Source organism: Nymphaea colorata, chromosome 13, assembly GCF_008831285.2.
Source record: "Nymphaea colorata isolate Beijing-Zhang1983 chromosome 13, ASM883128v2, whole genome shotgun sequence".
NCBI lineage: Eukaryota > Viridiplantae > Streptophyta > Magnoliopsida > Nymphaeales > Nymphaeaceae > Nymphaea > Nymphaea colorata.
The window spans coordinates 5376645-5389317 of NC_045150.1; the positions used below are offsets into that span (position 1 = coordinate 5376645).

Consider the following 12673-nt stretch of genomic DNA (forward strand, 5'->3'; position numbering starts at 1 on the left):
AAATATATTTTTTAATTTTAATCTATGGAACTTAGCCCATGGTTACCAAAATTTTAGGCTTTCCCAATACGTCATTTAAGGAAAAATCCAAGAATAAAACAAAAAAAAAAAAGACGAAAATGACGGTTCCCCGAAAAGTTTGCACGATGAGCACCCTTTGTCGAGCGTATCGGGCGGTCCAGACCGAACCGTTACGGACGATTACGTTCTACTTTTTTGAAAAATGCAGGGGTAAACTGGGAAAATAGGGGTGACCGTTCGCCGAGAATGGAGCAGTATAAGTACTCTCTGCCTCCCATTTCTACAGTAGTACCGAAGGAAAATCGGAACTTGAGAAATCGATCGGCGAGAAGACAAGGGGGGAAAATATAGACGGAATGAAAGCGGAGGGGAGGGAGAGGGAGAAGCATCTCTAGCTCTTGGATTTCTTCCCGAGGGAGCTCTCCGTTCGCGCCTTCCTTCACGCGATGCGTATCATTTCTTCTTCTAACTCTGTCATTTGCTTTTCTTGAAGGTGAAGTTCTTTTATTCTCCTTGCCCATTTTCCCGGATTTGTTTCGCGATCTCAATGGTGTATGAAATTTATTTCCGATTTCTGAGCGTTTCCGGCGCCAAGATTTTGTTTGGAAAATGCTCTCCGGACAAGGTGTTGACGGATTTCGTGTGTGGACCGCTGGGGGTTCTGTTTCGGGAATCGGGAATCTGAGACCTTGTGCCCCTTGGACTATGGAGTTTTCAACGATGGTTTCTTGTTTCAGTTTTCTGTGGGGAAGTTGGCCATTACTTCTTATTTATATAGCCAACTCTCGTGGAGGATTGCCTTGGAACTTGTCGAAGGGGAAAAAAAAAATCTGTCCGAACTTCTGCGTTTATTGTTTCTGAGCCTTGTTTCAACCTTGCTAAGACCTGAAAGAAAATTGATGTTCTTCATGGAGCTTTAGGTTTCCTATTAATGGTTCAACTCTGATCGTCCCTTCACGTTATTTTTTGTATATTTTTTTGTCTTTTCTTCCTTTCTCTAGCCCTCTGTTGTGAATATCTTGATGGACACGTGGTAATAGCGGAGACTAAACGAGGATCAGTTGCTGATATGTGGTATAGGACTTTTCGTGTTAGATTATGTTTTCGTTGCATAGCATCAGCATGAAATGGTTTGAACTAGAAGAGATTGTGAGTCCGTAGATAAATTGTTTTCTCGTTGACCATAGGATGGCTCTTGTTGCCGATTAAACATGTGATTTTCCTTTCAGCTTTGTTATTCCTTTTATTTATTATGTTATTTCTTTTAAAGTTGTGACATATACTCATGGAGCATCAATTTTTGCAGTTTTGCCCGTCATAAATGACATTGGCCCAATAGCATTATATGGTTTATCTTTTCTAGCCTACTTGTTATGGAAGCATATTAACTTTGCTGTGCTCGATGGAGGAAAAAAAATAAAGGTATATCAAGGGTTTTGGACCTTTTAACAAGTTCTTAGTTGTTAATGATGGGTAGGATTAAATCCGTACGAGCAATGGTCCATATTTTTTTTAGAAGAAAAGTATTGTGTTCAAGGTTTTCTTATGATATTTGATGTTACATTGTGAGCAGTCTGTGATGCAACCCAGGATAGGAGAAATGTTTCAGGGAACCTACTTTATTGGAAAGAAATTACCTGTAGATATTCTGCTGTTCATAAGAAATTGTGATATTTAATGATCTTGTTACTTTTGTCAAGCTTTCCCATTTTTGTATTGAAAAATTGATTTCTTTTACTTTCCCTTTTAAAGGAGTTGTCTTTTTTTTGTCAAATATTTCTTTTTCTTATTTACACATATCTTAGATGATAAAGCCATTTGTTCTCTTTATTTGTTTAATACCATTCTATGTCAACTATAAAATTTTAGACATTGGATGGACTTTTGAAGTTGTTTAAGCTTCTCAGTGGACTTGGATGGTGCATCTCCTTCTAAAAGTCATTACCTCATGGTGGCTCATCCTGGAAGCAAATGCATTCTTGTGTCTTGGTCTTCAGGAGGCATTTGATATCTTTGTTAAATCACCTATCTATGATATTGGTACTTGTGTATGTGATTCAAGTTCAGCTTCTTTTTTATTTATTTATCCATTTTGTTGCTGCCCTTCTTCCTTAGGTTGCATTTGATAGCCTTGGATCTATCTAAGATTCGAGGCTGCATAAAACGGTATGTTTGGGATCAGTAGCATGGATTTGCATGCTACATGTTAAAAACCATGGATTTAAGGTCAGATGGTTTTAAAATCCTCAGTTTAAACAAACCTATGTCACATAGGTGCGGGTGCGGGTGCGGGTGCGGGTGCCGATACGGGTACCGGTGCGGGTACGGGTACCGGTGCGGGTACGGGTACGAATCATTTTTGTTGAATGGAGAAAATTATGTGACAAAAATAACAAATGAGGTGCTATGAGTACGTAGCTGTGTTGAAGATTTTCACGGAATCACATGCCAACATCATAGTAACAATTTCAGATTAATAGGGTGGTTGTTATAACTGGTATTTCATATGAATAAGTGTGTTGCTTAGATATTTTTAATAGAAATGAAAAATGAAGATTTTTTTTTCAAATACTTTGGTTGTTTGTGGTTTACTCTAGCTGAAATGGAACAAATGCAGAGGGTAAGCAAAACAATTATGTTAACAAAACTGTGGTACTTTCAGAAAAATGTAAACAATGACATAAAGCCTTAGGGTTCTAAGCCTCAGTGCTTTTTAAAGATTTAATAAAGAATTTGGATTACTAGAAAATATTGATTTATTTAAAAATTAAATTTTAAATGTTCAAAGGGCTTATGCGCTAGGTACTAACTAAGAAGCAGAAGAACGTAAGGCCTTCTAGTTGAAAGGTGCTCGCGGGCTTATGCACACATTTGACTAGAAAGATTTCATCATTTTATTATTTTATAATACTTTTTGGATTTTTTAGCAATGAAAAAGATCAAATATAGGGACGTAATACATGCAGACATTATTTCACAAGCATGAAAGGAATGATAGTAATTATGTCTTTCACTATTAACTATTATTTGACATAATTGTTAAGTCTATTTACTTTTTCATTTTAGTGTAGTTTACAAAATGTTGGGTTTAAAGTTTAAACCTTGAGCATGACAAACTAACTTCCAAAATAGTCTTTAAAGATTATCGTTAACTTATGAAACTATGTGTTCGTTTCAGCATTTGTGCCTTTCTTCAAATGAAAAGCATGATAAACATAATTTTTAACCAGTAGCTAACTAAGCTGTCTTATTTTTTAATTTTATTTTCCTTAAATGAAAAATGGTCCCTCATGTAATGAAATACATGAGGATTCTGTACGTTCCAAACTAGGAAAGTAATTTTCCCATGCAAATGAAATGCTTTCTCTGTGACGGAAGATGAGCTGCTCAATAAATGGAAAATATAAAATGTGCCTCAGTATCATTCTTTGCTATTTTTTGTGGGAGACAATGTTATCAATATCATTTTCTTATTGACCTATATGGGCTGATATTCTTAGTATTGACCCATGAATGAGAAGAAACAAGTGAATATGAAGCTTGCAAAGTTTCTTTTGATCTTCTGATTAGTCTAAAATAGTTGTTCATTATTTAGTAATAGGCTGATATGATTCGAACCATATTGACTGATGGCTTGATTCACTGTATTTGTCAGCAAAATAATGCATGTCAGATCCTGATATTGACAAGACTAGGGGAGGCTTTAGATGTCTGGTCATGGGCATGATTTCACTACATTCAAGTGAACTTCCCTGTTTATAGATAGGTGGTTTACTTTATGGGTTCCAACTTGGATTTTCCTTTTATCTGTCTTCCATTTGAATGACCTAGATTGTGTTTGTGTGTACTCGGTTCATGTTTTATAATTTTTCTGGTGCTCACAAATTTTTATTTATTGTAGTTCAGATGCATTCTCCACAAGGTTCTACAGTGGTTGAGCCTAAGGAGGAAAAGGAAGAAGTTTTTGAATCAGAAAAGTTGCTGCCAAATCTGCTTGTACCTGAAAAAGAGAGAGCAGATACTGTTGATTCAGGAGTCCCACTTTCAAAGGACGAAACACTTCAGAATCCTGAAAATATTCCTCCCCTTAGTGCATTAAGACCAGAAAATGAGGACCCTGCTTATGTTTCTAACCAGCTGGTAGTGTATGATCCTGAACATAATCAACCTACCCAGGTTTCTCCACCCGGTGAATCTACTGTATATCAGACACAGAACTCTTCCGGAAAATGTTCTTCACAGAGAGTCTTGCCTTCCATAGGGACATTTACTGTGCAGTGCGCTCTGTGCCTGAAGTGGAGGATAATTCCTACAAAGGAAGAATATGAAGCCATAAGAGAGACTATTATTGAAGAACCATTTGTTTGTGAGTACGCAAAGAAATGGCGCCCAGATATATCATGTGATGACCCACATGATCTTGAGCCGGATGACACCAAAATTTGGGCAATCGACAAGCCAAATATCTCTCAGCCTCCTCCTGGATGGCAAAGATTGCTAAGGATTCGGAGCGAAGGGAGCAGTAAATTTGCTGATGTGTATGTATACCTGATCTTGGTCCTGCTAATTTAGTTTCCTTGAACCATGCAAATGTGGTTACCTTTCATTCAGGTTCTGTCTTTGGCTTCTAGATGTCTGGTTCTGGTTGTCTTTCATGATGGTTTATATCTCTGTAAATAGTATTTAAAAAAAAAAATCTTCTCCTGGTTTGTAACTTTTTAACATTACACATCACTTGTAACATCCAACATATAAGCTCTCTCTCTCTCTTGCCTGTTTGGACACTTTGCTACTTTGTATACTCCCAAGCTTCTTGTTGTCTGCTTTTTTAGATTTCCCTGTTCCTTTTTTCTGACTTAAAAATATATTTTTTTTCAGCTATTATGTTGCACCCACAGGAAAGAGATTGCGCTCAATGATTGAGGTTCAGAAGTAATGCTCCTAACTTCATCCTTGTATTTCTCTTTGAACTGAAACCATCTTTCCTTAGCTAGCCATATTTCACTAGCAAGTAGTGGATTGGTTAGTTCTGTTAGCAAGTGAAGTTGGTCGTTCTTTGAAGATGCTAGAGGGCCATTGTAGCAGTTAAATTGACACTGTTTTTTGCTTGTATTGTTCAGGTTTTTGCTCAGCCATCCAGAATACATGCAAGCAGGGGTAAACCTGTCTCAGTTTTCTTATCAAATTCCAAGACCGCTGAATGATGGTTATGTCAGAAAACGAGGTTCAGCACGTGCTGCCCATGCACATCCAAATGGTGATGTGAGCCTTCCTCTGCCAGAACCTGTAGAACCTGTAGAACCTTCAGCAGGTATATAACTATATAGTCATTTCAATGTAGTTTGGTTAGGTTATCTTTTCAAGAGCAGCACTGCAGGCTCAGCCCTGCGGTTTAAGGGAGAGGCCCTTGAGGTGGAGCGGCCAGTATGAAAATCTTCTAAGTGGGTCTTCATTTGGTCCATTGGCTGTTTCTTGACAGGATTCTTGTTTTGAAAACAATATAAAAGTGCTTATTTTGAAATTATTGTAATCATTGCTGTTTTTGCTCGACCATAACATGTTCCCTGTGACATTTTCACATAAATACTTGTGGCTTGCTGTGGACATTTCCTTATATCCACTTAGAATTTGTCATTGTCTCTATGTGCACTTGGAAGTCCAGGGGTTCCAGAGAATTGAGTTAAAACTAACGAAAAATTATCAGTTTGAAATAAACTCAAGGTATGAAAGGAAAAAGCAGCACGTGTTTGTGTAAAGGAGGAAATTCACAAACTAGAAATAAACTTATGTTTGAAAAGCACCTAGCAAAAGAGCTGCAACACAGAACGGGGATCATTCCAAATAGACGAATCCTCACGAAACGATATATCACAGCAATAACTAGGGAAGACGCAGAGATGATCACGAAACGATATATCTCAGAACCTGCCGTTGCCGGCTCAAGATCATGTTTGAGTGACAGTTGAGTTAGTGCTGGTCGTTTTCTGATTAAGAGGTCAAATAAAGGGAACACAAACACAAACACAAACACAAACACTTAGAAAATAGAACACAAAAAACAGACGCAAACGGAACACAACAAACAGTCTCAAGAATCAAGATCGACAATTGTCGTCACTGGTATGGTCATTTGCCGGCAATAACTCGACTGTCACTCAAAAACAGACGCAAACAAAGGGAACACAAAAAACAGTCTCAAAATCGACGACTGTCGTCGCCGACGGTGAAAGCAGGGGTGGAAAATGAAAAAAAAATGCAAAATACCATCACAGTCGCCGCTGCTGTCACCTTTGTTTCGCTGCTGCAGTCGCCGAAGAGGACCCTGCGTTTGCCGCCCTTGCCTTCGCTGCCACTGTCGTCGCCGGAGAAGAGAAAACCTTAAAACTTAAAACGAAAAAGGGTTTCGAACTTAAGGTTTTTTAATGTTAAAATAGTTTTAAAAGATAAAATCAAATAATAGTTAAAATAAAAAAACGGACATATTTGGACTCGGTCAACTTTGACCGTGTCTAAAAGTGGACGGATACGGCCTCTGGTGCGTTGACCGTACCCGGTACGGTCAACGCCTCAAATTGGTGTACCGGGTGCCGTACCCGTACTGTACCAGTGTCATACCGGTACCGGACGGCCGTGTTACAGTGCTTGGACCACTATATCTCAACTGCTGGTTTTAAAATGCTATGCTATATGGTACATGTAACACATGGTATTGTCAATCATTTGTCACTGACAATGGTCAATTATCAACAAACATGAGTTATTCAGTAGAATTATTCGTACTGTTTATGTAGTAAGTCTCATAAATTTCTGGATACAGCAAAAATGTTTTACATTATTTATTGAAGTGCAGAAGAAAAACTTCCTGAAATGATACTTTTTGCCCTTAAAAACCACGAGGCTATATTGCTGTGTAAATGTCTATTATTTGTATGCACTGAATAATAGACCAACAACGTCTCCACAGGCAATGTACCAGACTGTGTTAATGGAGCAACATCTCTTCATATCTCATTCCATACTTTCAATTTTGTGATAATATTGGTTTTCAATTAATTATCCTGGTAGTGAGAAATCATCAGTTCTGGTCCTGGAATGTAGGGGAGAAAAATTTTACCTCATTTTGTATATGAGCGATTTGCATTCTTTATGTGTTGCTGGAGCCTGGGGCCCGGTAGAGACTGTATCATGAAGATTTTAATCAAACCGTATTAAGGTTGTGAATAAATGATGTGATATCGTATCCTTATTGTAAAGTACTTTGTGCACCCAACAAGTTTACCGATTCATCTTTATTCCATTATGTTAGTGGTGGTCCGTTGGCTTTGGAGGATCCCTACATCAGTATTTCATATCTTTCTGCAGTGATACTATTATTTCATAAGCTCTTTTTTAAACTATCAAAATTGTGCCCCCACATTGTATTTTACTAATATAAATTTCTTTGCAGTAAACCCTCTGGCATGGGCCGGTCCGCCATCCTATTCAGAATTGCAGGATAGCATGATCACTACAAGCTGTGCGGAGAATACAAAGCCTTCGCAGAGAAAGCGTTCGAGGCCTCAACTTGGCTAAGGCTCAGAAACTTGGCTAAGGCTGCTTCTGACCGATGACAAATTAGTGTTGATGACTAGTGCGATCTCCATTTTGCAAGATATGTGCATACTAGCCGGTGAGCTTTGCCCTTGGTGATCTCTCTGTGCTTTATTCTCCTGCAGTTTTGTTGGATCAAATGCAAAAAATGAACGTGGGGGAAGCTAGCCGTGTTGTATGTTGTGAGATTGTTGTGTGAAAATTTTTGAAATCAGAAAGGTAAAGTTGAAAAACGTTTACACATTTTCCCATTACACCTTGTCTATACCCTCCGGAAATCAGAGGAACAATTGCTACTAATCTGAAATAGTAATGTGGTGATTATTTTGTCATCCGGGGCTTACGCTTCTTCATTTTTTAATGGAATTAGCGCGAACCAAGACTTTGTATTAATACCCATTAAAAGAATGCAGATTCGTTCTCTCATTTACTGTAATCATTTCCTTTGTCAGGAACTTTGTATTTATGCACATAAATTCATATATTCAAAGGAGAGAAAACCGGTTTATTTTGTGTGCCTTAATCAGAAGATTATCTGTCCTGGAGCTTGGTTGTGTTTCATGACCTGAGGTGCATTATCCAGAATATTCCGGCATTGGTTTGTGCCTAAGGTTGCATCTGGGGATATCTGAGGTTGCATTAAAAAGTGTGCTTTGGTAACATGGGCGAGAGGGGTTCGATCTTAAATCCATGTATCGGAGATCACCACGGATCTAAGATGCATGTGAAACAAACACACCGTTAACCCGTGAAAAGAAAAATGTGCGTTGTTTTCCGTTAATGTTTATTGTTCCATTCTCCTCGTGTAGTTGGATTGGTAGATTCGTGAGGCCGTAACAATTAAAACTTGATGCAAATATCCTCAGACTTTCTCTTCTATGTAGTCTTGGAGATCGCCCTGGAGAGGAAGCAAATCCGTAGTCCCTGCTCAAGTTAGGGTTGGCAAATGGTGTGACCCAAACAGGCTTTAACTTTCGGTAACAGAGCTTACTGTGTTCTGTTTGTGGGTTGAAAAAGGCTGAAATTCAAAGTTGTATCATGCAGCGCTAGGTAAAGAGTGGGTGTCAGTTCCGGTTAAGGCTAAGCCGGGTTTGGGCCACAAAAAATGACATTGCTCTGGGCTGACAAGTCTTGGACTGGACTCGGCCTCGGTTCAAAAATATATTTTTTAAAAAAGTATTTTTATTGTATGTTCATGTGTTTTTCATTATAGATATATATTTCATAATAAATATATATATTTAAATATTTTTTTTATTAAAATCGGGTGGGGCTTCGGCCAACTTTGAACCGCCCTTGGTACCGAAACAGTACATGTATGTATTTTTTCTTCAATGGTAACGAATCAAGATTAGTACCCACTTGGTTGAGGCAAATGGGTCACCTTTATGCGTACATAAAGAGATACTGGCTTCATCCTTTGGGGCCTCACCAGAACCCTTAGAAGACATGAACAACGAAAATTGAACTGGAACGTCTTCGATTTGCTGGGAAGTCCAATACTACAATGGAGGTGTGCCAAGTGCTTTGATTTAGTATTAATTTTCATTTTTTAATAATTGTGCATTTTATTTTTTTGCTAAAGAAGTATAAAATTTAATGTGATCGGATTTACAAAGGATTCTGATACGATTCAACAGATTCTTTCAAACTCATTACTGATCGATTCAATTTATAACCTAAATTTGAGGGCATTGCTGGGTACCATTGTTGTCGTCTCCCTCTAATGGGTGCAATTATTTTTTCAGGAGATATTTACGAACAGTTAATTTTTTCTTCTGATAATGACAAACCAAATCTTTTCAGTCATGGTTAATCCCCTAGGTTATCTTTGTATGAAAATTTAAGCCCTTGGAACACAGTACGTTCAAGTAGACAGGCCATTGCCTATCCCACTGTTCGACTCGTGTAGTATTATTTTCCTTTACAGTTAGGCACCCCTTAGGCCCTTAACGGCATTTGTTTATAAAAGAGAACTTTATAAATGGACACTCAAACTTTGATAATACGTGTAAACTTTATCCTTTCAAAATAATAGTAGCCGTGCATTATGATTAGTAATTTAAGAAGATGATTCATCTTACTGCTGCCAATATAGTATAGGAGACAAATTGAATCGCCAGAGATCTCTTCCCTCGGCATCTTCAACTCTACGACTTCTATAAGATAATAGATCAGCTACTCTAAGGTTGCATTTGATAGATTTAGATCTAAAAAGTGTGCTTTGGAAGATGAAAAGCTTCAAGAATATCTTGAAAGAAAAAAGAAGAACGAGAATTCAGGATTGAATCTTTCGTCGTGTTTACATAGTTGAGAATACAACCTACATACCGAATAGGAAGTTACAACAAAAGTGAATAAAAAGGCAAGAGATAAAAAAGTAAATCAGATCCAAAATTATAGGAGGAGATAAGTTTTCATCTCTTGCTGATCAAGTCAATCTTGATTAAAAAACTTTCCTTAACAATCTCCCGCAATCTGCAGTTCCACTACATTGAGATTGTTTCTTAAAACTGTGAACATCGTTCCTCCAAGAGCCTTTGTCATCCGATCTGCTAGTTGCTCTTTAGTTTGAATAAAGTTCACTTGTATCTCTCCCTTATTGGCGTGATCTCTAACGAAGTGAAAATCAATTTCAACGTGTTTGGTACGAGCATGGATTTGCTACTAGATATAAATCTCCTATATTATCGCACCATAGAACCGGTGTATCTTGTGAAGAGATATTCAATTATTTGATGGGTGACTTTAACCATAGTATTTCTGCAACAGCACAAGCTAGGGACTTGTACTCAGCTTCAGTGCTGGACCAAGCTACTATTCTTTGTCTTTTGAAGGCCCACGAGATAATATTATTTCCTAAAAGTGCAACAAAACAACTAGTCGACTTTCGATCTTTCAGAGTATTCTTTTGACCATCATCCAACGAACCACTTTGGGAGAGTGCATGAATTGACAAACACGATTCACTGCAAACGTAATATCAGGGCGTGTCATTGTAACATATTGTAGTGCACCTATCACACTTTGATATAGTGTGGTATCCGAAAAAGGAGGAGTCCTCAGTGGCTCTGAGATTTTTGGTAGTCACCATGGGAGATGTTGTGGGTTTAGCATTATCCATTTGAGCTTTGCGAAGAATGCTATTGATGTAACTTTGTTGGCATAGATATATCTCTTCGGGTCGTCGGCACAGATATATCTCTCTGGGTCGTCGTTTGACTTCAATGCCTAGAAAATATGTGAGAGGACCAAGATCTTTAACCGAAAAGGTGAAACCAAGCTGTGTAACGATATGAGAAATGAGAGTTGGTGCAGACCCGGTGATGATCAAATCATCAACGTAAACAAGAAGATAAAGCCGATGACCATCGCAGGAATAAATAAGCAAGGATGCATCGGAGTGAGAGACCACAAAGCCATGATTAGTAAGAAAGCAACTCAGGCGATGATACCATGCGTGTGGAACCTACTTGAGCCCATACAGTGCTTTATCTAATTTGCAAACATAATGAGAAAAGGTGGTATCTTGAAATCTCTCAGGTTGGGCCATATAGACATCTTCGGAAAGATACCCATTGAAAAACACATTGTCAAAATCAAATTACCGTAAAGACCAACCAAAGTGGGTAGCTAAAGAGAGTAATACCCTGATAGTGGTGGGTTTACGGTGGGACTAAAAGTTTCTTGTTAGTCAATACCAGCCATCTGAAGAAAATCTCACGCTACAAGTCAAGCTTTATGCCGTGCAATGGAACCATCAGGGTGACGTTTAATTTTGTACACCCATTTGGAACTGATAACATGGAAATCCGGTTGTGGCGGTACAAGATGCCAAGTTTTGTTTTTCTGTAATGCTGAGAACTCAGTTTGCATAGCATTACAATGACTTCTTTAAAAGTCCTTGGTTCTTCTTGATGGCTGAAAAGACTTTTGGTTTTGATGAACCAGTCATAGAACAGTCATCATCGGATGAGATCAAGTGGGAGGATGGTATCAATAGCCAAATTGGACGTTGTTGATGAGAAAGGTGCATCCAGCACGGATGGTGGATGGTGGCACTGATGTAGGATGTGCAGCCTCATTGATCAGCAGACTGAGGGCCGGCCCGGCCAGGCCCTGTCGGACCCGGGTCCGGGCCAGGAAAAGCTGGCCCGGGCTGGATAGGCCGGCCCGGCCCGACTCCTGTCCTCGGGCCTCCGTCCCCCGCTCCCCTCCCTCAGTCCTCTCAGCTCCCCATCTCCCTCAAACCCTCTCCCTCTTTGCTCCCCCTCTCCCTCTCCCTTCCCGTTTCCCTCTCCACTCCCCCTCTGCTCTCCCTTCCCATCTCCCTCTCCGCTCCCCTCTCCCTCTCCCTTCCCGTTTCCGTCTCCGCTCCCCCTTTGCTCTCCCTTCCCATCTCCCTCTCCGCTCCCCCTCTCCCTTCCCATCTCCCTCTCCCTCTCCCCCTCTCCCTCTCCCTCTCCCCCTCTGCTCTCCCTTCCCATCTCCCTCTCCCTCTCCGCTCCCCCTCTGCTTCCCTCTCCCTCTCCGGTCCCCCTCTCCCTATCCCCCTCTGCCCTCTGCCTCCGTCCCCCTCTGCCTCTGTCTCCCTCTCTGCTCCTGTCTCCCTCTCCCCCTCTCCCTCCTCCTCCGTCTCCCTCGCCACTCCCCCTCCTCCTCCGTGTGGGCCGTCGGCGGGGACCCAACGGCTGTAGCCGGAGGGCGACGGGAGGGCGGGGGAAGAGGGGGGGCGGGACTCGGGAGGGCGGGGAAAGGGCGTCGAGGAGGGGAAAGGAGGGCGGGCCGGGCCAAGACACATTAAATACAACATATGCCAAGATATAAGAATACGACGATGTCTGCTGTCATAGCCTAAATTTTTCTGATGTTGACTAGCATAATAAGAAAATACATGGAGTAGTCTTTGGAAAGAAAATTAAAGTGTAGTATAAATTCAATCCCTCGAGGGATTGAAAAGGAAAGGAAAGGAAAGAGCACAACTGTTGCTTCCTTCCCCTGCACGAGGCACACCTGGAGGAGTGCTTGGAGGGATTAGAAAGGAAAGGAAAGAGCACAAACT

The 12673-nt window shown here is 40.1% G+C and overlaps 1 protein-coding gene across 4 annotated transcripts; it reads left to right on the forward strand.

The window, feature by feature from the left end:
* The first annotated feature begins 323 nt into the window (after nucleotides 1–323).
* On the forward strand, nucleotides 324–8037 carry LOC116267057 (methyl-CpG-binding domain-containing protein 2-like). Of its 4 annotated transcripts, none has more exons than XM_031648608.2 (6): nucleotides 324–514; nucleotides 1328–1443; nucleotides 3923–4559; nucleotides 4900–4953; nucleotides 5142–5332; nucleotides 7469–8037. In XM_031648608.2, the coding sequence occupies exons 3-6, from the start codon at nucleotides 3928–3930 to the stop codon at nucleotides 7591–7593; spliced, it is 1002 nt and encodes a 333-aa protein (XP_031504468.1). In that variant the 5' UTR covers nucleotides 324–514; nucleotides 1328–1443; nucleotides 3923–3927; the 3' UTR covers nucleotides 7594–8037. The 4 variants fall into 4 exon arrangements, with proteins under 4 accessions (XP_031504468.1, XP_031504467.1, XP_031504469.1 ...); XM_031648607.2 differs by having other exon boundaries at nucleotides 3928–4559; XM_031648609.2 differs by lacking the exon at nucleotides 1328–1443.
* Nucleotides 8038–12673: the final 4636 nt, after the last annotated feature.